Source organism: Schistocerca nitens, chromosome 2 (assembly GCF_023898315.1).
Source record: "Schistocerca nitens isolate TAMUIC-IGC-003100 chromosome 2, iqSchNite1.1, whole genome shotgun sequence".
Lineage (NCBI taxonomy): Eukaryota > Metazoa > Arthropoda > Insecta > Orthoptera > Acrididae > Schistocerca > Schistocerca nitens.
Genome location: NC_064615.1, coordinates 467,318,264 through 467,345,583, shown reverse-complemented (window position 1 = coordinate 467,345,583; position 27,320 = coordinate 467,318,264). Strand labels below are relative to the sequence as shown.

At 45.5% G+C, this 27,320-nt stretch overlaps 1 protein-coding gene across 1 annotated transcript in view; it reads left to right on the top strand.

Moving 5' to 3' along the window:
- Positions 1-4,901: 4,901 nt before the first annotated feature.
- The window catches only part of LOC126234443 (uncharacterized), a 112,319-nt gene continuing 89,900 nt past the window's right edge, over positions 4,902-27,320 (top strand). Inside the window, exon 1 of the mRNA XM_049943137.1 lies at positions 4,902-4,986. Coding sequence (XP_049799094.1) covers positions 4,906-4,986 — 81 coding nt within the window. The 5' untranslated portion in view covers positions 4,902-4,905. The remainder of the gene's footprint in view (positions 4,987-27,320) is intronic.

Genomic DNA, 27,320 nt, shown 5'->3' with positions numbered 1-27,320 from the left:
GAGTCAAGAAGCACCTTTGTGACTGGCACACAAAATTCTTGGAAGCTGGTTGCATATGCAGAGGGAAGAGCACATCTGATGAAAATATCAAACGTGTCAGAGATGCGTTTACACGGAGATCTCGGAAGTCCACGAGACGGGCAGGTCAGTAACTTCAACTTTCACAGACAACGATGTGCTCTGAAACCATCCTGTATATGAACCCTTACAAGTTATAGTTACTGTTGCAATCGTATCCCGGCGACCATAAGAAAATGTACGAATTTTACATTTCAGTTCTGGGTGTGGCAGACGACACTTTTTCCGAATGACTCATCCTTCCTGACGAATCGACGTTTCATGCGTCGGGTAAAGTAAACCGCCATAATGTAGAAGTTGAAGCTCACAAAATCTTAGCGTTGTCGTCGTACTTGAATGAGACTCACGGAAACTGAAGGTGTTTTTTGCCAATTCTATTCACAAAGTTTATGGACCTTTGGTTTTGTACTGAGGTATCTGTGATAGGCATGTCATACCTTGATATGTGCTTGTTTCCTCAACACAGATTCCAATGACCGAGCGAGGTGGTGCAGTGTTTTTCACATTGGATCCAGATTTAGGTTTTCCGTGATTTCCCTAAATCGCTCCAGGCAGATGTCTGGATGGTTCCTTTGAATAAACATGACCAATTTCCTCCCCCAACCTTGACACAACCCGAGCTTGTGCTCCACTAATGATCTCGATGTCGACGGGACGTTAAACTAAATCTTCCTTCCAAGATTCTAATGATTTGATTTTTATACATGACCGTCTCACTTTCGCCTTGAAGTGCGGCGTTATCTTAATAACACCATCCCGCAACGTTGGGTTAGAAGAGGTGAGGAGCAAGATCTTGTTCACTGCTTTTGGCCTCCCATGTCACCAGACCCTACACCTTGCGATTTTTATCTGTGAGGCAAAGGCTTTGTCCCAGCTATGACAGCTAATCTTCAAGAGCTGAGAAATCGACTTGATGAAGCTCTCAATAAACAGGGACTTGTTGATTCGCGTGTGGAATGAAATGGACTACCGTTTCGATGTTTCTTGAGTAATGCATGGCGCTTCTGTTGAGTAAATGGTATAGGGTCTTTGCAAACAAGAACATTGAACCTTCCTCTATCCAGTAACATGTGCAATGTGTTTCTATCTTTCATTGTTTGCCTGTAATAAAAAACTGAAATCTGTTCTTTGAGTTTTAATTACCCTGTATTTATATATGTAGGTGGTCTCGAACGTGACTGTAATAAATTGTGAAGGGACTTCAAAAAGTAATTTATACACTAATATGTCGGGTCAAGTAACTTTTACTGAATGCTGTACTGCGCTTCAGAGTGACACAGATGCATGACACTGTTTTTCAAAATAGTCATAAAGTTTCTGTAAACAATGGTCGTTCAATTCCTGGACGACATAAAACCACTCCTTGGTCATTCCGCCCCATAAATTCTTTAAGCTTTCCAAAAAGATAGAAATAGCACAGCGCAAAATGTGGACTTCCCGATCAGCATCAACTACGTTTGTTCGACCTTGGTGAAATTGTTGGCACCACTTCATTACGGTTGGACGCGACATTGCATCTGGTCATATACAGCCAGAATGTCACGGTGAATCAGAGTGCAGTTTAGACGTTTCGCCCACGCGTATCGTACTTTTCCACACTCTTCAACTTTGGAGTACATTTCCAGGTGCCGTGCCATTTCAGGTTCACACTGTGGTGAACTTGATATCCCTACCGCACCAGCACCGTGTGTGCAGGAAACGTGAAAAAAGTTTTTGCGACAATGCTTCGCTGTTGTTTCACAATGCTCTTAGCGTTGGAGGACATGTGTAACTTACTTCCTGAGCTTTCTAGGTACTATGTGACAAAATCCTTTCTTTTTTTACCAGTATGCGAGAAGATAAAGCAACTATTTTGTAATTTATGAGCTTAAATTTCTGATGCATATCTATTTATCTATTGATTTCATTTACAGACATCTGAGCGTACAAAACTGTACTGAAGTACAGCCTGTTTCATTAAAAGTGGTATGAGAAATACTCCGTGGTATCCGCCGTCAGGTGGCTTTCAGAGCATACGTTAGATGAATTTTTAATTTTGGCAGAAATCATGTTCCGGGTGATCGAAAAGTCAGTATAAATTTGAAAACTGAATAAATCACGGAATAATGTAGATAGAGAGGTACAAATTGACACACATGCTTGGAATGACATGGGGTTTTATTAGAACCAAAACAAATACTAAAGTTCAAAAAATGTCCGACAGATGGCGCTTCATCTGATCAGAATAGCAATAATTAGCATAACAAAGTAAGACAAAGCAAAGATGATGTTCTTTACAGGAAATGATCAATACGTCCACCATCATTCCTCAACAATAGCTGTAGTCGAGGAATAATGTCGTGAACAGCACTGTAAAGCATGTCCGGGGTTATGGTGAGGCATTGGCGTCGGATGTTGTCTTTCAGCATCCCTAGAGATGTCGGTCGATCACGATACACTTGCGACTTCAGGTAATCCCAAACCCAATAATCGCACGGACTGAGGTCTGGGGACCTGGGAGGCCAAGCATGACGAAAGAGGCGGCTGAGCACACGATCATCACCAAACGACGCTCGCAAGAGATCTGTCGGACATTTTGTGAACTTTGTTTTTTTTTGTTGTAATAAAATCCCATGTTATTCCAAGCATGTGTGTCAATTTTTACCTCTCTATCTACATTATTCCGTGGTTTATTAAGTTTTCAAATTTATACTGACTTTTGATCACCCAGTATTTAGTCTCTAAGATATTCTTAGTGGCTATACACTGTCCAGTCACATCAATGTGACCACCTGTCAAAAGCCTGAGTGACCACCTTTTGCAGGATGATCCGCTGCGAGACGTGCAGTAGGAGAGCCAGTGAGGTACTGGAAGGTACAGGCAGAAATGTGGTGCCACGCCGACTCCACTGCCGCGACCAGCTGCGCTAGATTTCTCGGTTGAGGATCCGTGGCGCGAACATCCCGATCGAGCTGATCCCACAGATTCTCCATTGGGTTTAAATTCAGGGATTTCAGTGGTCAGGGGGATTATGATAGCTGATATATGTCATTGTGCCGAGGAAAAACAAACTGTATGTATGGGTGGACATGGTCCCCAAAGATAGATGAATACTTGTGTTGATCCACAGTGTCTTCCAGAAAGACGAGATCACTCAGGGAATGCCACAGCAACATTCCACAGGCCATGACGCGCCCTCCACCAGCCTGGAACCTTGTCTTCCAGACGTTTCACGCAGTACACGCCAACAACTATCTGTCTGGTGGAGCGTGTACAACATGATTCATTCGAAATGGCCACCTGTGGCCACTCAGTGGACGTCCAGATCCGCTACCGGCGTGCAAATTCCAGCCTTCGTCGCCGATGGACAACAGTCGGCACGGGTGCACAAACCAGGCACCTGCTGCAGAAGCCCACACACAGCGACGTTCATAGAACGGTTCTCGAGGGGACCCTGTTTATAGCCCCTTGGTTCATCAGGGCAGTCTCCTGCTCAACAGTTGCATGTCTATTCCCCCACACACATCTGTGCAGCTGTCGCTCACCCCTGTTATCTACTGCCCCTGCTGCATTATGACTACGACTGCACTGAAACTTCCTGGCAGATTAAAACTGTGTGCCGGACCTGGACTCGAACTCGGGACCTTTGCCTTTCGCGGGCAACTGCTCTACCGACTGCGCTACCCAAGCACGACTCACGACCCGTCCTCAAAGCTTCAATTCTGCCAGTACCTCGTCTCGCCGGCCGGAAGGCGGAGCGGTTCTAGGCGCTACAGTCTGGACCCACGTGACCGCTACGGTCGCAGGTTCGAATCCTGCCTCGGGCATGGATGTGTGTGATGTCCTTAGGTTAGTTAGGTTTAAGTAGTTCTAAGTTCTAGGGGACTGATGACCTCATAAGTTAAGTCCCATAGTGCTCAGAGCCATTTGAACCATCTAAGCACGTCTCCTTCCTTCCAAGCTTCAGAAAAGCCCCTCCGCGAACCTCGCAGAACTAGCACTTCTGGAAGAAAGGATATTGCGGAGGCATGGCTTATGCACAGCCCAGGGGATGTTTCCAGTAAGAGATATCCTTTCTTCCAGGAACGTTAGTTCTGCGAGGTTCGCGGAGGGGTTTCTGTGAAGCTTGGAAGGTAGGAGACGAGATACTGGCAGAATGAAAGCTGTAAAGACGTGACTCGTGGTTGGGAAGCTCAGTTGGTAGAGCATTTGCCTACGAAAGGCAAAGGTCCTCAGTTCAATTCTCGATCCGGCACACAGTTTTAATGTGCCAGGAAGTTTCATATCAGCGCACACTCCGCTGCAGAGTTAAAATCTCATTCCACGACTGCACCGTTTCCCGCGTCCCCTGAAAAGCCTTAGATACCCTCCAGCGCTAGTGCTGCCACCTGCTGTCAGTGATGGTTATTGCATGTTGACGTCAAACATAGCCGGTGGTCACATTAACGTGACTGGACCGTGTAGAAACAGTGTACAGAAAATGTTTGAATGACTTACAGATACTTAAATTTTCTAGGACCCAACTGAACAGACCGCTGCAGATACAGGGCACGAGGGCTGGAGAAACTCTGCAAACTACTGTTCCCCTGAAAGGTTCCCACCATCGTGCGGATACATTGGTCGCGCGCGGCTAGCCTTCCCCTGTACACGGAAATCTGACGACAATCAGCGGAGATTGCTTAATTGGAACATATAGTGGCGCGCTGGAGATGGGAGCGATAGCGGGGCTACGGTTGCGGCACGTGTATGTCGTGCCAGGAGGGGGCGGGGTGGGGTCACGCGACGGTGGGAAGCGCCCCGCAATATCACAGCGGCCAGGGCGGCCCAGGCACAGAGCGGCGGCTCACCATGCGGGCGACGGCAGCGGCAGCGGCAGCGGCGGTGGCGGCGGCGGCGTGTCTGCTGGTGGTAGCCCGGGCGAGCGACGAGGTAACGCGCCTACGAACAGAGTACGAGACCTACGCTGTAAATTAACTACAGCAGCTCGTCATTTCTGACAAGTCAATACTCACTATTTAATGTTGTTGTTGTGGTCTTCAGTCCTTAGACTAGTTTGATGCAGCTCTCCATGCTACTCTATCCTGTGCAAGCTTCTTCATCTCCCAGTACCTACTGCAACCTACATCCTTTTGAATCTGCTTAGTGTATTCATCTCTTGGTCTCCCTCTATGATTTTTACCCTCCACGATGCGCTCCAATGCTAAATTGGTGATCCCTTGATGCCTCAGAACATGTCCTACCAACCGGTCGCTTCTTCTATTCAAGTTGTGCCAAACTTCTCTTCTCCCCAATCCTATTCAATACCTCCTAATTAGTTACGTGATCTACCCACCTTATCTTCAGCATTCTACTGTAGCACCATATTTCGAAAGCTTCTATTCTCTTCTTGTCCAAACTATTTATCGTCCATGTTTCACTTCCATACATGGCTATACTTTATAAAACACTTTCAGAAATGACTTCCTGACACTTAAATCTATACTCGATGTTAACAAATTTCTCTTCTTCAGAAACGCTTTCCTTGCTATTACCAGTCAACATTTTATATCCTCTCTACTTCGACCATCATCACTTACTTTGCTCCCCAAGTAGCAAAACTCCTTTACTACTTTAAGTGTCTCATTTCCTAATCTAATCCCCTCAGCATCACCCAACTTAATTCGACTACATTCCACTATCCTCGTTTTGCTTTTGTTGATGTTCATCTTATACCCTCCTTTCAAGACACTGTCCATTCCGTTCAGCTGCTCTTCCAAGTCCTTAGCTGTCTCTGACAGAATTAGAATGTCATTGGCGAACCTCAAAGTTTTTATTTCTTCTCCATGCATTTTTATACCTACTCCGAACATTTCTTTTGTTTCCTTTACTGCTTGCTCAATATACAAATTGAATAACATCGGGGAGAGGCTACAACCCTGTCTCACTCCCTTCCCAACCACTGCTTCCCTTTCATGCCCCTCGACTCTTATAACTGGCATCTGGTTTCTGTACAAGTTGTAAATAGCCTTTCGCTCCTTGTATTTTACCCCTGCCGCCTTCAGAATTTGAAAGAGAGTATTCCAGTCAACATTGTCAAAAGCTTTCTCTAAGTCTACAGATGCTAGAAACGTAGGGTTTCCTTTTCTTAATCTAGCTTCTAAGATAAGTCGTAGGGTCAGTATTGCCTCACGTGTTCCAACGTTTCTACGGAATCCAAACTGATCTTTCCCGAGGTCTGCTTCTACTAGTTTTTCCATTCATCTCTAAAGAATTCGCGTTAGTATTTTACAGCTGTGGCTTATTAAACTGATTGTTCGGTAATTTTCACATCTGTCAACACCTTTACTTCTTTGGGATTGGAGCCGGCCGCGGTGGCCGTGCGGTTCTAGGCGCTCCAGTCCGGAGCCGCGCTGCTGCTACGGTCGCAGGTTCGAATCCTGCTTCGGGCATGGGTGTGTGTGATGTCCTTAGGTTAGTTAGGTTTAAGTAGTTCTAAGTTCTAGGGGACTGATGACCACTGCAGTTGAGTCCCATAGTGCTCAGAGCCATTTGAACCATTTTGGGATTGGAATTGTTATATTCTTCTTGAAGTATGAGTGTATTTCGCCTGTCTGAAACATCTTGCTCACTAGATGGTAAAGTTTTGTCAGGACTGACTCTCCCAAGGCTGCCAGTAGTTCTAATGGAATGTTGTTTACCTCTGGGGCCTTTTTTCGACTCAGGTCTTTCAGTGCTCTGTCAAACTCTTCACGCAGTATCATATATTCTATTTCATCTTCATCTACATCCTTTTCCATTTCCATAATATTTCCTTCAAGTACATCGTCCTTGTATAGACCCTCTATATACTCCTTCCACCTTTCTGCTTTCCCTTCTTTGCTTAGAACTGGGTTTCCATCTGAGCTCTTGATATTAATTAATAAGTGCCTTGAAAGCGACTGGTAAAATGTGTGTGCCGGACCTCGAACCCTGAACTGTGCTTTTTGCAGAAAAGATCTTACTGAATAAGCTATTTCTTAAAAAATTTCCATTCTTCTTCGCTTTGCGAAATGGTGGAACTGGGTTACCTTCTGTGTGGCTTGGAAACAAACACCTAGAGTCCGTGCAGAATAACGTGGACAGTACATGCGCAGACAGCCGAGTGTGCACAGGGACAGAGGTAGTGGTGGGGTTTGCCGGCAGGTGCTGTAGGGAAAACGCTGAGCAGAGGAGGGGAAGTGACTTTGAAACTAAAGCCTATCCTCATTTTTTTTTTTTTGTAAATATTAACTAGAAGCCCTCGCCCCCACCCCCATGCCCACACTTGCATGGTAACCATTCAAAAAGGTATGTCACCTCTGGATTTGGATTGGATTGTTTGGGGGAAGAGACCAAACTGCGAAGTCATCGGTATCATCGGATTAGGCATGGATGGGGAAGGAAATCGGCCGTGCCCTTTCAAAGCAACCATCCCGGCATTTGCTTGGAGCGATTTAGGGAAATCATGGAAAACCCAAATCAGGATGGCCGGACGCGGGACTGAACCGTCGTCCTCCCGAATGCGAGTTCAGTGTGCTAACCACTACGCCATCTCGCTCGGTATATGTCATCTCTGCTTTGGTTAGTATCCAAAAAGAATTCTGCTGAAAATGCAGCGATTATTTTCGCCTGGCTTATTAACCATTTGTAACAATTAGAGAAGCATCATGAGTGGCGAGTTTTTAGTAAAACCTACACATTTCTCTTGCTCCCATGTTAAAATTTGCTTATTTTGCCAAAACATAGCGTAATTTACACAGTCTCACCTCACTTACATGTAGTGCAGATGCAGTTGCAGGAGAATTCTGAAACAGTGCTTCATTAAGTTTATTAAATGAGGAACTGAGGAAAAACAAGGTCAGTAACTTACGAAAAAGAACATCATCAGTACAAACTAAACGAGTAGTGCCTTCACTTGGGTTGTTTCAAAATCCATAGCATTTCTCGTTTCACCAGCTGTCGATGGACCTTAAAAAATTACATTCTTGAATCGAAAAAATCTGTAGTTGGTGGAAAAACACGGTAGATAAAGAAGTTTTGCATAAAAACAAATGGCAAGGTACTCACCTCTTTGAGTGCTATCATTTACCAAAACCTCATTTCGATATCTCAAACGGTTTATGAAATATGAGGACCGTTGCGAACATTTCGCTCTGGTTTTATCGCTGGCGCAGTGCGATCGCAAGTGAGTGTGCTGCATCAGATTAATTTTCTCTAGATTAGATACAGACAGAGACCTCCATTCAATTTTAAAGAAAAATTCAATAGTTAGCTGAATTTCATATTTAGCAACATGTTATGTAATATGCATCAAAGACAAAATCGTACTGAGCCCTATTTTTCATTGTAAACTTTTTCGAATTTCGCGCGGTGTCTTACTTCCACATAAATATCACAGTAACTGTTGCCATTGCCGACATGACGGCACATCATCAATAACCTAACATATGATATTATAAGTACCACAAAAATGAAAGGTTTTTACTGAACAGTTTTTGTAAAATCGTTTGAGAAAGACTGCATGGCATGCGCCTCGATTCTGTCATCGCTGATCAGCCGAAAGATGGCCTCCCCTTTCGAACAAAGAAATGAACTCGCCCAGTGCCTTGGGCGAAAATTTGTCTCTGCGCACCCGTCACCATACCCCTCGCAGACTGTACTACCCTCCTCTCTGTCTTGCCTGATCCTAAAGCAACGAATTCAGTTCTTACTACAGACGTGATTCGACAGTGATTTTAATAATTAATTACCATTTAGAGAATAGATTTCATTCTCATGTTTTATATCCATCATTGTCACAAGACTTGGTTATGTGTGGAAAATGTGTGTTTGTCAACGTAACTGTTGGACATTCTATGAATAGAGATTACATATTAAAATAAATTTATAACAGTCTTTGAAGAATTTGATACATATACATACACATAAATGTAAATGTAAATATATGTATTGTACATAGCTATATACGTATACACTTACACACACACACACACACACACACACACACACACACACACAGCCCGCATCTCATGGTCGTGCGGTGGCGTTCTCGCTTCCCACGCCCGGGTTCCCGGGTTCGATTCCCGGCGGGGTCAGGGATTTTCTCTGCCTCGTGATGGCTGGGTGTTGTGTGCTGTCCTTAGGTTAGTTAGGTTTAAGTAGTTCTAAGTTCTAGGGGACTGATGACCATAGCTGTTAAGTCCCATAGTGCTCAGAGCCATTTGAACCATTTTTGAACACACACACACACACACACACACAAACACATACATACATCGCAGGTTCGAATCCTGCCTCGGGCATGGATGTGTGTGATGTCCTTAGGTTAGTTAGGTTTAACTAGTTCTAAGTTCTAGGGGACTAATGACCTCAGCAGTTGAGTCCCATAGTGCTCAGAGCCATTTTGAACATACATACAAATTATAAAAATGAATGTTTGTATGTATGTATATACATACGAAGCGCTATCCAAAATTTTCGAGATTGGTGCTGCCGTCAGTTGAAAACCTTACCTTTGGACTAATGGTCACCATCATCCTCGAAGTAGCTGCCATCTGCACGTACACACCGGTCCCAGCACTTCTGCCACTGGTCAAACGTTTTCTGGAAGTCCTGTTCTTTGAGGGTGTTCATCACTGCCCGTGATGCTTCTTGAATCCTCTCTAGGGTGTCACGGCCTTTCAACTAGATTTTCAGTTTTGGGAATAGTGCAAAGTCGCAAGGTACCAAATCTGGCGAGTACGGTGGGTGGGGTACAACCGCCATGTTGTTTTTTGCCAAAATTGTCCTATTGAGCAACGACACGTGACAGGGTGCGTTGTTGTGATGCAGCAGCCAGTTCCCTGGATGCCAAAGTTCACGCCATCGTCTCCACACGTTTTCACGAAGCTGTCGCAAAACGTCACAGTAGTACACAGAATTCACTGTTTGGTTGCGTGGGACGAATTCTTTGTGCACAATTCCCTTGGTATCAAAGAAATCGATGATCATTCTCTTCACTTTGCTGTTCACCTGTCTCGCTTTTTTGGGTCTTGGAGAGCCCGGGCTCTTCCACTGTGACGATTGTTGTTTTGTCTCTGCATCATAACTGTAAATCCAGCCCTCGTCACCAGTGATAACCTGTGACCGGAAGCCTGGATCATCAGATGCGGTCTGACGAAGGTCAGTGCACACTTCAACACACTGTGCCTTCTGATCCGCAGTCAAGATCCTTGGCACAAATTTTGCGGCGACACGATGCGTGCCCAATTCATCAGTCAACATTTGTTGACATGTCCCATAACCAATACCACTTCATCCGCAAGATCTTGAATCGTTCAACGTCGATCCATGCGAACCAACCATTGAAGTTTGGCAACAATGTCTGGCGTTGTGTGGCTAACGGGCCTTCCAGTGTAGCATCATCTTCAGTGTCTGTATGGCCGGCCCTGAACCGAGCATGCCACTCAAACACAATCTTAAGGCTCAGGCTCTGCCCCCCAAACACTTGTTGAATCATTGCAAGGTCTCCGTAACACTTTTCCCGAGATTTGCACTGAATTTCATACGCATGCGCTGTTCTGTTTGTGGATCCATCGTAAAATCGCCACACACGAAACACAGAGTATTACGGAAATCACTGTGGACACACAACACAACCTCCCAGCTGAATGTCACTCCACACACTGACTCATCAGATATGCAGCTCTCGCCACCTAGTGGTGCAAAGATCTACTACTCCTACTTTACAGATGGCAGCACCAGTCCAGAAAATTTTGGATTCCACCTCGTATGCATACTGACGGGAAAAAAAACACAACATCAACAAATAATTAATGTAGAGTAATGAAAATTTGGGAACACATTTCTCTATGTAACATACGTAACTTATTAACATTGCAATATTACAAGTTACTCTAAGCATGAGATACGCCATTGAAAATGCGAAATGCTGGTACATTAATAACTGGCAGAATTGCCAGAATGTTGAATACAAGCATTCAAACATGCATGCATTGTGTTGTACAGGTGCTGGATCTCAGTTTGTGGGATGAAGTTCCTTGCCTGTTGCACTTGATCAGTCAATACCGAGACAGTTAATGCTTTTTGTGGATCCGATTTGAGTTGTCATCCGATGATGTCCCATATGTGCTCGACTGGAGACAGGTTTGGTGATCGAGCAGGCCAAGGCAACATGTCGACAGCCTGTAGAGCATGGTGGGTTACAGCAGCAGTATGTGGGCGACCGCTATCCTGTTGGAAAACACCCCTTGGAATGCTGTTCATGAATGGCAGTACAACAGGGCGAATCACCGGATTGACGTATAAATTTGTAGTCAGGGTACGTGGGATGACCACGACAGTGCTGCTGCTGTCATACGAAATCGCACCTCAGACCAGAACTCAAGTCCTCAACTGTCCTTCTTCTAACCAACACACAGCTGTCACGCTTGGAGCTGTCCCTGATTTAACTGATTGTAACAGTACATTCTGTCACTGAGGTGCCAACTGCTGCTCATACAGCAGCTGCAGATGCAGTACGATGCGCCAGAGCCGTACGCCGAACACGATGGTCTACCTCTTTGTGGTGCCACGTGGCCACCTTGCAACCGCACATTCGCGTGACCATCACTGCTAGAAGCCACGTATAGTGGCTACATTCCTGGCGATTCTTTCTGCAATATCGTAGAAGGAACATGCAGGTTCTTATGAGCCTGTTACACTGCCTCGTTCAAAATCAGTGGGGTGTTGACGACGGGGCCTTGTCGCCTTTGAAGGCATTCTACATTGACATCAACTCCCGAATCTCAAAGGTAACTAACGCTCACGACCGTTGTAATGCGTATTTAAAACAAACCTGATTTGCATTCTCATAGTGGCGCTGTCTGGAAAGAATCACTGTGGGGATAAGAACGACCCACATGTCAAAGGGTGGGGGGTTGGGCCGTAAAAGCAGTTTAGCCCACGATGTGCGAATACCAACATCGTAGTCATCCAGTATATGAGAAAGAGAGCACTCAGAGAGTTGCAACAAACTTTACACATAACTTCAAATCTTTATGAAAATTTTTCTCGCTGACAACCCTCAAAAAATGATGAAAGGAAAAAAGTTAATTGCTTACTACATTTCGCTGTTCATGCACTGAAACTGCCATATGAAGCATGAAATTTTAATTAATTTATTAATTTTTTACTACTAACTATACACGTTTTGAATGTACGAGAAAAAAATCGTCATTGTACGACTCATAGTTCAGGAGGTATGACATCAAATACTGAGATGCGTGAAAACTGCATCATCCATGACGTTTTAATTTTATTACTTGTTTGCTACTAACTCTAGTCACAACACACTTCGCGGCCAGTAGCCGCTTATAACACTGAATGTACCCACAAAATTATATCATTGTCCAGCACATAGTTCAGAAGATGTTGTTGATGTTGTTGTGGTCTTCAGTCCTGAGACTGGTTTGATGCAGCTCTCCATGCTACTCTATCCTGTGCAAGCTTCTTCATCTCCCAGTACCTACTGCAACCTACATCCTTCTGAATCCGCTTAGTGTATTCATCTCTTGGTCTCCCTCTACGATTTTTACCCTCCACGCTGCCCTCCAATGCTAAATTTGTGATCCCTTGATGCCTCAAAACACATCCTACCAACCGATCCCTTCTTCTAGTCGAGTTGTGCCACAAACTTCTCTTCTCCCCAATCCTATTCAATACCTCCTCATTAGTTATGTGATCTACCCACCTTATCTTCAGCATTCTTCTGTAGCACCACATTTCGAAAGCTTCTATTCTCTTCTTGTCCAAACTGGTTATCGTCAATGTTTCACTTCCTTACATGGCTACACTCCATACAAATACTTTCAGAAACGACTTCCTGAAACTTAAATCTATACTCGATGTTAACAAATTTCTCTTCTTCAGAAACGATTTCCTTGCCATTGCCAGTCTACATTTTATATCCTCTCTACTTCGACCATCATCAGTTATTTTACTCCCTAAATAGCAAAACTCCTTTACTACTTTAAGTGTCTCATTTCCTAATCTAATCCCCTCAGCATCACCCGATTTAATCTGACTACATTCCATTATCCTCGTTTTGCTTTTGTTGATGTTCATCTTATACCCTCCTTTCAAGACACTGTCCAATCCGTTCAACTGCTCTTCCAAGTCCTTTGCTGTCTCTGACAGAATTACAATGTCATCGGCGAACCTCAAAGTTTTTACTTCTTCTCCATGAATTTTAATACCTATTCCGAATTTTTCTTTTGTTTCCTTTACTGCTTGCTCAATATACAGATTGAATAACATCGGGGAGAGGCTACAACCCTGTCTCACTCCTTTCCCAACTACTGCTTCCCTTTCATGCCCCTCGACTCTTATAACTGCCATCTGGTTTCTGTACAAATTGTAAATAGCCTTTCGATCCCTGTATTTTACCCCTGCCACCTTCAGAATTTGAAAGAGAGTATTCCATTTAACGTTGTCAAAAGCTTTCTCTAAGTCTACAAATGCTAGAAACGTAGGTTTGCCTATTCTTAATCTTTCTTCTAAGATAAGTCGTAAGGTTAGTATTGCCTCACGTGTTCCAACATTTCTACGGAATCCAAACTGATCTTCCCCGAGGTCCGCTTCTACCAGTTTTTCCATTCGTCTGTAAAGAATTCGCGTTAGTATTTTGCAGCCGTGACTTATTAAACTGATAGTTCGGTAATTTTCACATCTGTCAACACCTGCTTTCTTTGGGATTGGAATTATTATATTCTTCTTGAAGTTTGTGGGTATTTCGCCTGTCTCATACATCTTGCTCACCAGATGGTAGAGTTTTGTCATGACTGGTTCTCCCAAGGCCATCAGTAGTTCTAATGGAATGTTGTCTACTCTCGGGGCCTTGTTTCGACTCAGGTCTTTCAGTGCTCTGTCAAACTCTTCACGCAGTATCTTATCTCCCATTTCATCTTCATCTACATCCTCTTCCATTTCCATAATATTGTCCTCAAGTACATCGCCCTTGTATAAACCCTCTACATACTCCTTCCACCTTTCTGCCTTCCCTTCTTTGCTTAGAACTGGGTTGCCATCTGAGCTCTTGATATTCATACAAGTGGTTCTCTTCTCTCCAAAGGTCTCTTTAATTTTCCTGTAGGCAGTATCCATCTTACCCCTAGTGAGACAAGCCTCTACATCCTTATATTTGTCCTCTAGCCATCCCTGCTTAGCCATTTTGCACTTCCTGTCGATCTCATTTTTGAGACGTTTGTATTCCTTTTTGCCTGCTTCATTTACTGCATTTTTATATTTTCTCCTTTCATCAATTAAATACAATATTTCTTCTGTTACCCAAGGATTTCTATTAGCCCTCGTCTTTTTACCTACTTGATCCTCTGCTGCCTTCACTACTTCATCCCTCAGAGCTACCCATTCTTCTTCTACTGTATTTCTTTCCTCCATCCCTGTCAATTGTTCCCATATGCTCTTCCTGAAACTCTCTACAACCTCTGGTTTTTTCAGTTTATCCAGGTCCCATCTCCTTAAATTCCCACCTTTTTGCAGTTTCTTCAGTTTCAATCTGCAGTTCATAACCAATAGATTGTGGTCAGAATCCACATCTGCCCCTGGAAATGTCTTACAATTTAAAACCTGGTTCCTAAATCTCTGTCTTACCATTATACACTCCTGGAAATGGAAAAAAGAACACATTGACACCGGTGTGTCAGACCCACCATACTTGCTCCGGACACTGCGAGAGGGCTGTACAAGCAATGATCACACGCACGGCACAGCGGACACACCAGGAACCGCGGTGTTGGCCGTCGAATGGCGCTAGCTGCGCAGCATTTGTGCACCGCCGCCGTCAGTGTCAGCCAGTTTGCCGTGGCATACGGAGCTCCATCGCAGCCTTTAACACTGGTAGCATGCCGCGACAGCGTGGACGTGAACCGTATGTGCAGTTGACGGACTTTGAGCGAGGGCGTATAGTGGGCATGCGGGAGGCCGGGTGGACGTACCGCCGAATTGCTCAACACGTGGGGCGTGAGGTCTCCACAGTACATCGATGTTGTCGCCAGTCGTCGGCGGAAGGTGCACGTGCCCGTCGACCTGGGACCGGACCGCAGCGACGCACGGATGCACGCCAAGACCGTAGGATCCTACGCAGTGCCGTAGGGGACCGCACCGCCACTTCCCAGCAAATTAGGGACACTGTTGCTCCTGGGGTATCGGCGAGGACCATTCGCAACCGTCTCCATGAAGCTGGGCTACGGTCCCGCACACCGTTAGGCCGTCTTCCGCTCACGCCCCAACATCGTGCAGCCCGCCTCCAGTGGTGTCGCGACAGGCGTGAATGGAGGGACGAATGGAGACGTGTCGTCTTCAGCGATGAGAGTCGCTTCTGCCTTGGTGCCAATGATGGTCGTATGCGTGTTTGGCGCCGTGCAGGTGAGCGCCACAATCAGGACTGCATACGACCGAGGCACACAGGGCCAACACCCGGCATCGTGGTGTGGGGAGCGATCTCCTACATTGGCCGTACACCACTGGTGATCGTCGAGGGGACACTGAATAGTGCACGGTACATCCAAACCGTCATCGAACCCATCGTTCTACCATTCCTAGACCAGCAAGGGAACTTGCTGTTCCAACAGGACAATGCACGTCCGCATGTATCCCGTGCCACCCAACGTGCTCTAGAAGGTGTAAGTCAACTACCCTGGCCAGCAAGATCTCCGGATCTGTCCCCCATTGAGCATGTTTGGGACTGGATGAAGCGTCGTCTCACGCGGTCTGCACGTCCAGCACGAACGCTGGTCCAACTGAGGCGCCAGGTGGAAATGGCATGGCAAGCCGTTCCACAGGACTACATCCAGCATCTCTACGATCGTCTCCATGGGAGAATAGCAGCCTGCATTGCTGCGAAAGGTGGATATACACTGTACTAGTGCCGACATTGTGCATGCTCTGTTGCCTGTGTCTATGTGCCTGTGGTTCTGTCAGTGTGATCATGTGATGTATCTGACCCCAGGAATGTGTCAATAAAGTTTCCCCTTCCTGGGACAATGAATTCACGGTGTTCTTATTTCAATTTCCAGGAGTGTATATATATGTGTGTGTGCGTGTGTGTAATATATATATATATATATATATATATATATATATATATATATATATGTGTGTGTGTGTGTGTGTGTGTGTGTGTGTGTGTGTGTGTGTGTGTGTGTGTGTGAGAGAGAGAGAGAAGGAAATAAGCAATTCTTCCTTTCTCTGTAGCTGCTGCATCATATGCATCATAGTAGTGACAACACGAATAGAAGAAAACGGTCATTAATGGTTAAAAAAGTGGATAAGCAGATGGAGGAGAGGATAAACTCGACATTTTTCATAAAGGAAGTTCTGTTACAGCGCGGGAATTAGCATCGAAATTGTTTGAGGATAAGCAGGTTTAATTAGCGATTCCTACTGACCTTGTGCAACAGAAATTAACGAAGGAGGACTGTCGATTAAAAAGCAATTACATCTTCTGTGAAGTTTGAGCTACTCAACGATTCCTTGCTAGTGGAGAATCCAGTTACCCGTATATTAGACACGCTTCTCTTATCTGTCAAGAAGTGTCCAGAAAAGTAAATCTGTTAAAAAAACATAGTTTTAGTTCGTTCACATTCTGATTTCTCTTTGAGCCCTCAGTGGCGCATCTTTCTCGGCAGTACTGTAAATGCAAAGTAAATTGCGAAGGGAGTGAAATAGGATGATGTTACACCACCTGTACGTTGAACAAGCAGTAAAGGAAACTAAAGAGAAATTTGAGAAAGGATTTAATGTTCAGGGAGAAGAAATAAAAACTTCGAGGTTTGCCAGTAACACTGTAATTCTATAAGAGATAGCAAAGGAATTGAAAGAGCAGAGGTTATTAGATGGACATCAGTCGTAGTAAAACAAGCGTAATGAAATGTAGTCCAGTTAAATCAGATGACGGAGAGGAAATTGGTTTAGATTAGTTTAGGAATTGAGACACTAAAAGTAATACAAGATTTTTGCTTTTTGGGCTACAAAGTAACTGATGATGGCGGAAGTAGAGAGACTGTCTATAGCAAGAACAGCATTTCTGAAAAAGAGGAATTTACTAACAACGAATATAAATTTAAATGTTAGGAAGTCTTTTCTGAATATATTTGTATGGAGTGTAGTGTTGTACAGAAGTGAAACGTGGACGATACGCGGTTCAAACTGAATGCAGGTTGCAGTAGTTATTCAGAGATGAAGTGGCTTGCGCAGGAAAAGACAATCGCGGGCAGTTGGAGCATACCAGTCTTCGAAGCAAAGACCACAACCACAACAACAACAACGACAACGACAACAACAACAACAACGGTCGTTAAAATGTCGTGGGTAATTGATTCTGGAATCGCCTTATGTATCCTTAGACTCATTAAAAAGTGTTGCCCATTGTTTAAAGTTAATAACAAACGGAAAGGAGATTTCAGTCCACAGCTACTCCCATCAGTGACCTCGCTGAGTTCATCTTAGGGTGTGCATGTATTTTTATTATACACAGATGACATTCTGTGCGATAAAACGGATCTTATTCTTAGGGCCACGCGGGATTAGCCGAGCGGTCTGGGCGCTGCAGTCACGGACTGTGCGGCTTGTCCCGGCGTAGGTTCGAGTCCTCCCTCGGGCATGGTTGTGTGTGTTTGTCCTTAGGATAATTTAGGTTAAGTAGTGTGTAAGCTTAGGGACTGATGACCTTAGCAGTTAAGTCCCATAAGATTTGACACACATTTGAACATTTATTCTTAGGGTGAGCATATCGTACTCTTCTGTTACACTCATATGACATTCTATGCGAAAAAGTAGATCTTATTTTATCTAAATTATTATCTCGAGTCCACTCATACGTGTTGAAAATGATTGACGAATACATGGAACATTTTTGTAGTCAGGTGAGAGGCTGGGATGAAACCCACCCCAGGATACTTCGTGGCTCCCAGTAGCCAAAATAAATGGTACCAAATGCATATTAAATCAACTGATTATGCTCTTTAAAAAATCGAAAAATACCTAGATAATTGCAGGAAACAATTTACAGCAAGTTTTAAATGAGAGATTTTTCTGAAATACTAGGAAACATGTTGAATGTGATGGTAATGGAGTGAGGCTACCAAGCTGTGCATGTGCAGCCCACTAAATGGCATGCTATTCGTTCGTTTCTTTCGTCAGTCGACTCGACTGAATCGAGTAGTCGTACTTTCCTATGTAGCACGAGCGTCCGTCTCATCGTATTTTATACGTTTCTGTCTGGCACATAGATAGCTAACACATACCTACGAGAAAAGTCGCGGCCATTCTAGTTATTTTGTCTGAAATTTGTTCGAGAAAAGTCGCGAATATTCTACTGTTTTCTTGTACAGAGAACCTTCGATACGTAGCGTTATAAATACGAACCATTTGCCGAATAGGAAGCTAGTTTACATTCAGAAGCAGAAATATTAAGACTGAAGATTAATAAGTAAAAAGTCCTAGTTGTAGCAAGTGCAAGTGTGAATATTTGTCAAGAGTAAGAGTGATCGGTTGGTTGTGAAGTATTAATAATAGTAATTCATAGTAATTTCCCAGTAAAAATATTGTTATTTTTATTAATAACGTTGCGGCGTACAAAGACATGGCAGAGGTCGACAATGAAGGATCGACTTAATGGCTTAACTCTGTTGAACTCTCACCCTGACATTGATTGTCCAATTGACGATGTAATTAAACAATTTGCCAGGAAGAATAGGCGCATAGAATTCATCATTTAAGGAAGAGAACCACAATTGTAACTTTTTTACATCATAAGATGGCATTGTCTTGTATATGCATATAATCAGTTTAAATAAAACTTTCGTAAGCTTTGCATGTGACGTGATTATTTTTTATTAAAGTAAAGTAAAGGTAGCTCAAGATATCTTTAGCGCCCCCTCCTTGAGGTTTTGCTGTATACGCCACTTAGCGAACCTAAGGGTTATGAGCGCACACTTTCCGCGGAAGGACATTCAGAGGTAAGTTGGGTATCACCAGATGGAAGAACAAAAAACCAAATAGACCATATCCTGGGAGATCAAAGACATAATGGAACTGAGCGTACGGCATTGTGGGCCGGAGGCCCTTATTCGGGGAAGTTCGGCCGCCGAGGGCAAGTACTTATTGCATTCGACGCCACATTGGGCGACTTGCGCGTCGGAGATGGGGATGAAACGATGATAACACAACACCCAGTCCCTGAGCGAAGAAGATCTCCTGCCCCAGCCGGGAATCGAACCCGGGCCCCTTGGCGTAACATTCCGCTGCGCTGACCACTCAGCTAACGGGAGCAGACATCAAAGACATAAATACAGTATAATGAATGTGAAAACCATAAGAAGAGCAAAGGCAGGCACAGACCGTTATCTAGTCGTAGCAGTGGTACGCCAAAGAATAGTCTTAGAAAAGCCAAGCGGGGAGAAGGAGGGAGGGCAGGGCATAAAAGATCATAAAATTGTCGTATATACACTCCTGGAAATGGAAAAAAGAACACATTGACACCGGTGTGTCAGACCCACCATACTTGCTCCGGACACTGCGAGAGGGCTGTACAAGCAATGATCACACGCACGGCACAGCGGACACACCAGGAACCGCGGTGTTGGCCGTCGAATGGCGCTAGCTGCGCAGCATTTGTGCACCGCCGCCGTCAGTGTCAGCCAGTTTGCCGTGGCATACGGAGCTCCATCGCAGTCTTTAACACTGGTAGCATGCCGCGACAGCGTGGACGTGAACCGTATGTGCAGTTGACGGACTTTGAGCGAGGGCGTATAGTGGGCATGCGGGAGGCCGAGTGGACGTACCGCCGAATTGCTCAACACGTGGGGCGTGAGGTCTCCACAGTACATCGATGTTGTCGCCAGTGGTCGGCGGAAGGTGCACGTGCCCGTCGACCTGGGACCGGACCGCAGCGACGCACGGATGCACGCCAAGACCGTAGGATCCTACGCAGTGCCGTAGGGGACCGCACCGCCACTTCCCAGCAAATTAGGGACACTGTTGCTCCTGGGGTATCGGCGAGGACCATTCGCAACCGTCTCCATGAAGCTGGGCTACGGTCCCGCACACCGTTAGGCTGTCTTCCGCTCACGCCCCAACATCGTGCAGCCCGCCTCCAGTGGTGTCGCGACAGGCGTGAATGGAGGGACGAATGGAGACGTGTCGTCTTCAGCGATGAGAGTCGCTTCTGCCTTGGAGCCAATGATGGTCGTATGCGTGTTTGGCGCCGTGCAGGTGAGCGCCACAATCAGGACTGCATACGACCGAGGCACACATGGCCAACACCCGGCATCATGGTGTGGGGAGCGATCTCCTACACTGGCCGTACACCACTGGTGATCGTCGAGGGGACACTGAATAGTGCACGGTACATCCAAACCGTCATCGAACCCATCGTTCTACCATTCCTAGACCGGCAAGGGAACTTGCTGTTCCAACAGGACAATGCACGTCCGCATGTATCCCGTGCCACCCAACGTGCTCTAGAAGGTGTAAGTCAACTACCCTGGCCAGCAAGATCTCCGGATCTGTCCCCCACTGAGCATGTTTGGGACTGGATGAAGCGTCGTCTCACGCGGTCTGCACGTCCAGCACGAACGCTGGTCCAACTGAGGCGCCAGGTGGAAATGGCATGGCAAGCCGTTCCACAGGACTACATCCAGCATCTCTACGATCGTCTCCATGGGAGAATAGCAGCCTGCATTGCTGCGAAAGGTGGATATACACTGTACTAGTGCTGACATTGTGCATGCTCTGTTGCCTGTGTCTATGTGCCTGTGGTTCTGTCAGTGTGATCATGTGATGTATCTGACCCCAGGAATGTGTCAATAAAGTTTCCCCTTCCTGGGACAATGAATTCACGGTGTTCTTATTTCAATTTCCAGGAGTGTAGATTGAAGGATAACGGCAAAGCACAGGAGTTGGTCAACAAGCAGCGAAACAAATTTGATGTTCTAACAATGGAAGATAAACTTGACATTGAAGACCACTTGGAAATGATAAAAAAATGTGGATGAAGCGGCACTAGAAGAGTGCGGGAAAAGAAAAAGGAGGAAGAAAAAAAATCAATGTTTTTCAGAAGAATGTGAGCAAAAAGTGAAAGGACGAAGAGCAGCGAAGGAAAAACACTTACAAGAAGATTCCAACGAAAGCAAAATAGCATATGAAAATGTTAATAGAGAAACTAAAAATCTCAGAAGGAAAAAGAGAGAACATACGGATCGTTTAATCAAAAGAATAGAGGAGGATAAAAGTGCAGGGAATGCAAGATGTTTTTACTGATCAGTCAGATCAACAGGACAATGCACGTCCGCATGTATCCCGCGCCACCCAACGTGCTCTAGAAGGTGTAAGTCAACTACCCTGGCCAGCAAGATCTCCGGATCTGTCCCCCATTGAGCATGTTTGGGACTGGATGAAGCGTCGTCTCACGCGGTCTGCACGTCCAGCACGTCGTGAAATGTATTTGTCACGTGCGTATGTGAGCCAAAACACGGGTAAAAAGCTCATCCTAAACCCCTGGAGCGACTCAACGGCAGTTCTGGAAGGATCCAAAGGTATGGAAATTTGGAGGGAATACACTCCTGGAAATGGAAAAAAGAACACATTGACACCGGTGTGTCAGACCCACCATACTTGCTCCGGACACTGCGAGAGGGCTGTACAAGCAATGATCACACGCACGGCACAGCGGACACACCAGGAACCGCGGTGTTGGCCGTCGAATGGCGCTAGCTGCGCAGCATTTGTGCACCGCCGCCGTCAGTGTCAGCCAGTTTGCCGTGGCATACGGAGCTCCATCGCAGTCTTTAACACTGGTAGCATGCCGCGACAGCGTGGACGTGAACCGTATGTGCAGTTGACGGACTTTGAGCGAGGGCGTATAGTGGGCATGCGGGAGGCCGGGTGGACGTACCGCCGAATTGCTCAACACGTGGGGCGTGAGGTCTCCACAGTACATCGATGTTGTCGCCAGTGGTCGGCGGAAGGTGCACGTGCCCGTCGACCTGGGACCGGACCGCAGCGACGCACGGATGCACGCCAAGACCGTAGGATCCTACGCAATGCCGTAGGGGACCGCACCGCCACTTCCCAGCAAATTAGGGACACTGTTGCTCCTGGGGTATCGGCGAGGACCATTCGCAACCGTCTCCATGAAGCTGGGCTACAGTCCCGCACACCGTTAGGCCGTCTTCCGCTCACGCCCCAAAATCGTGCAGCCCGCCTCCAGTGGTGTCGCGACAGGCGTGAATGGAGGGACGAATGGAGACGTGTCGTCTTCAGCGATGAGAGTCGCTTCTGCCTTGGTGCCAATGATGGTCGTATGCGTGTTTGGCGCCGTGCAGGTGAGCGCCACAATCAGGACTGCATACGACCGAGGCACACAGGGCCAACACCCGGCATCATGGTGTGGGGAGCGATCTCCTACACTGGCCGTACACCACTGGTGATCGTCGAGGGGACACTGAATAGTGCACTGTACATCCAAACCGTCATCGAACCCATCGTTCTACCATTCCTAGACCTGCAAGGGAACTTGCTGTTCCAACAGGACAATGCACGTCCGCATGTATCCCGTGCCACCCAACGTGCTCTAGAAGGTGTAAGTCAACTACCCTGGCCAGCAAGATCTCCGGATCTGTCCCCCATTGAGCATGTTTGGGACTGGATGAAGCGTCGTCTCACGCGGTCTGCACGTCCAGCACGAACGCTGGTCCAACTGAGGCGCCAGGTGGAAATGGCATGGCAAGCCGTTCCACAGGACTACATCCAGCATCTCTACGATCGTCTCCATGGGAGAATAGCAGCCTGCATTGCTGCGAAAGGTGGATATACACTGTACTAGTGCCGACATTGTGCATGCTCTGTTGCCTGTGTCTATGTGCCTGTGGTTCTGTCAGTGTGATCATGTGATGTATCTGACCCCAGGAATGTGTCAATAAAGTTTCCCCTTCCTGGGACAATGAATTCACGGTGTTCTTATTTCAATTTCCAGGAGTGTATTTTGAGGAGCTTCTAAATGTTGAAGATAGAAGTGCAGAAATGATTATGAGAGTGTAGATCCCTTCGTGGAACCGCCAACAATGAAATAGACAGTAGACTCAATCAAAATATTAAAAAACAACAAAGCTCCAGGGAGAGATGGCATAACAATTGAAGTGTTTAAGAAGGGAGGAATAAAAATTGCAAAACAAATACAGAAACTTGTAAGGAACATCTGGATTGAAGAAAGAATTCCGGAGCATTGGAAAGAAGCCATAATAATACAAATTCATAAAAAGGCCGACAAACAATGCAGAAACTGCAGAGGCATCTCATTAATTAGCACCGCCTATAAAGTGTTCTCCGAGATCCTCCACAAAAAATTAGAGCCATATTTAAGAGAGATAACTAATGAGAAACAAGCGGATTTGTGAACAATCGTTCAACTGTTGACTAGATGTTCATACTGAAAGAAGCCATATCCAGATATTGGGAGTATAACGAAACAATGGCAATAAATCTTGTGAAAGTGACACTGAAACACTCGAAAGGGGTAGTAAAAATGGTTGGAGAACATTCCAAAGCGTTTGACATAAAAACAGGAGTCAGGCAAGGAGATGGAATATCATCCCTCTTGTTCAACGTTGTACAGGAAGCGCTGGACGCAGCAAGTGAAGCATAAGAGGGAGTTAAAATAGGAGCAAAAATACATGCACTGGCCTTTGCAGATGACGTAGCACTAATCGTTGAAAATACTGGCAAAAAGACTCTTTCAGAAATTAAAGGAAGCTGGATTAGAAGTAAATGATGTGAAAATAAAATTCATGAGGGTAGAAAGAAATTACAGAACAAAGAGACAGGAAACTCTGCGGATCGATAATCACATGTTTGAAGAGGTACATGAGTTTAAATATTTGGGGGTAGTAGTAAACAACAAAAACGATGGGAAGCAAGAAATAGCGGCGAGGATCAAAGCTGCATCCAGAGCATCATACTCACTCAACAAACTACTGTCATCAAAAAATTTTTCAAGAGGAACCAAAGTAAGAATATATAAAACCATAATCAGAACAGTATTACTATAGGGGGCAGAAATGTGGAGAATATATAAATACACGGAGAGAAAGATAAAAGTTTTTGAAAATAAAATCCTGCGAAAAATGTTTGGACCACTCTGTGAGGGAGGAAAATGGCGCCTGCCGCTGTGGCCGAGCGGTTCTAGGCGCTTCAGTCTGGAACCGGGCGACTACTACGGTTCCAGGTTCGAATCCTGCCTGGGGCATGGATGTGTGTGATGTTAGGTTTAAGTAGTTCTAAGTGCTGGGGACTGATGACCTGAGATGTTAAGTCCCATAGTGCTCAGAACCATTTGAACCATTTTTGAGGAAAATAGCAAAGAAGAATGAACAGGGAGCTATACAATGAACCAGATGTAGTTGCAGAGGCCAAAACTAGAGGACTAATATGGGCAGGCCTCGTGTGTAGAAGAGAGCAGGGATATTTACTGTGAGAAGTCTCAGAGAATGAACCGGAAGGATGGAGACCTCTAGGCAGGCCGAAAATGAGATGGAGAGACCAGGTTGCCAAGGATCTCCAGATACTGGGAGGTAGGAAAGAAGATGCCGAAGACAGAATACTGTGGAGGAGGCTACTTGATGAGGCCAAAAACCGACTGCGGTTTGTGGGGCCGGGAGAGGAAGTAAGAGTATGTACTAGAATATTAAAGATTTCGTACAAAATCGACTGTGTCGCGCATACTAAAGATTATGTCCTAGATAAAAACGTGTGTATTGATGTTTCCAAAAACATCTCTTGCCTTTCAGACGAATGAATATTTTCACAAAGGTTTTGCTGCGACTGAAACAAGCGCACCCAGATACCGTATAACACGACCGAGTTCTTCTGCGTTCTCCTGTGTAAAACCTCACCACCTGTACCCAGCACTAGCGGACATGGGGAGCAATCAGTAAAAGATGGGGGACTCTTGCTTCAGCGCGGTGTGTGTGTGTTGGGGCTTATGGGCTCTCAACATCGAGGTCATCAGCGCCCTGCTTCAGCGCGGATCTACAAAGGTTCACATATGCCTTGAGTTTAGTTCAGCGCAAAACCGCAGTTCTACTGAATGGCGTGATTTTCCATGAACACTTGGACTACCAAATCAACATAAGTTATGCAGCGGTTGCTTAAGCCAAAGTCGCCTAAGATTTGTTAAAACTTCCTAAATCTGCGATTTAGCGAAAGTATAATCAATCCTTTTTGTAAGTGTACAAGAATTTTGTAATGAATAAAAATAGTATTCAAGTGACGGAGGGGAGGGGCCGGGAGCGCAAGATCCCCCTCTAGCGTACACTCTCCCCCCCCCCCCCCCCCCTGCATACCCAGGAGCCGGCCGCGGTGGTCTCGCGGTTCTAGGCGCGCAGTCCGGAACCGTGCGACTGCTACGGTCGCAGGTTCGAATCCTGCCTCGGGCATGGATGTGTGTGATGTCCTTAGGTTAGTTCGGTTTAAGTAGTTCTAAGTTCTAGGGGACTGATGACCACAGCAGTTGAGTCCCATAGTGCTCAGAGCCATTTGAACCATACCCAGGAATTAGAATTGTGAGCAACTTAAATTGGAAAGACCACATAGATAATATTGTGGGGAAGGCGAAACATAGACCGCGCTTGGTTGGCAGAACACTTAGAAGATGCGACAAACCCACTAAAGAGACAGCCTTCATTACACTTGTCGGTCCTCTGTTGGAATATTGCTGCGCGGTGTGGGATCCTTACCAGGAAGGATTGACGGAGGACATCGAAAAAGTGCAAAGAAGGGCAGCTCGTTTCGTGTTATCGCGCAATAGGGGTGAGAGTGTCACTGATATGATACGCGAGTTGGGGTGGCAATCACTGAAATAAAGGCGGTGTTCTTTGCGGCGAGATCTATTTACGAAATTTCAATCACCAACTTTTGTTGACACCCACCTACGTAGGGAGAAATGAAAATCATAATAAAATAAGGGAAATCAGAGCTCAAACGGAAAGATTCATGTGTTCGTTTTTCCCACGCGCCATTCGAGAGTTGAATGGTAGAGTAGTAGTATGAAAATGGTTCGATGAACCCTCTGTCAGGCACTTAAGTGTGAATTGCAGAGTAACCACATAGATGTAGATGCATACTACCGCATTCATTATCGCTAAGAATAATATACTGAAGTTTAGTACGTGATTATCTTCTTTGAGTTGCAACTGATGGCACGCAACTGTGCTCATTTGTACTGGAGTAGCAGCACATTCAAAGAGCTGTATCTTGCCACGTCTAAGCAAGACACAGAATTTCCAGTAGCTTCACCAACCTGGCATCGTCAAATGATATCGTCACCCTAGCGCAGAGGTAGCGTGTAAGGTGTTGAGTCTGCTGTTATTGCTGCGAGGCGGCAAGCTAAGGTACTTTCTCACAAAAATAATGATTATAGGGATATTAGCTACCTTTTACTACGAAAATTTCTTCAGATAAAATAGCAAATTGAACAACAATGTTGCGTAATCATCATTACGGCTACAAGAGTCACTCGCAAGGCTACCAGTGATTCTTGTTGGTCAAAATAAAAATTCATTATCACTTTCCAACTGACTATTAAGTACTATTAGACCCTAAAACCTCACAAGACAAATTGCACATTCCTAAACTCAACAACAATCTGCGCTGGTCGCAGCTTCTCCATCTTAAAGGAAACGTCACCATCTTGACCTCGTATTTTAAGGCGAAAAAAGCACACACGCATGATACCAGCCCCACTAATCGATCTCGGACGGAAATTTGAGCCATAGTTCTCATAGTACTCAGTTACGACCTTCTGGAAGCACAGCTTTTAAACTTTCGTGTGCACCGTCCCACTTCAGCCAACTAATGCCCGAGAGCAAAGTGCGTACTGCACTTTGGAGAGGCAACCGGAGCCCTCCTATTCGCAGGATGTTGAGAGCTAGGGAAGAGGAGGAGGAAAGTGGACGCATCTGACCAACCTGTTCTGAACTCTTGTTCTAGAACGCACATTATTTTACGCAAAAAATACCAAGTATGTGGGGCAACCAAACGAAAACGAGGTAGATTGAAAAAGCAAGTAATCTGTTCATTATTCCAAAAGTAATCGCCATAACTGTTTGTATAGATATCCCACTGTGAGACAAGACGGTCAATGCCTTCGTGGAAAAATTTTTGCGGTTTCCTACCGCACCATGACTGTACTCAGGCGTGCACCTCTTCGTCCG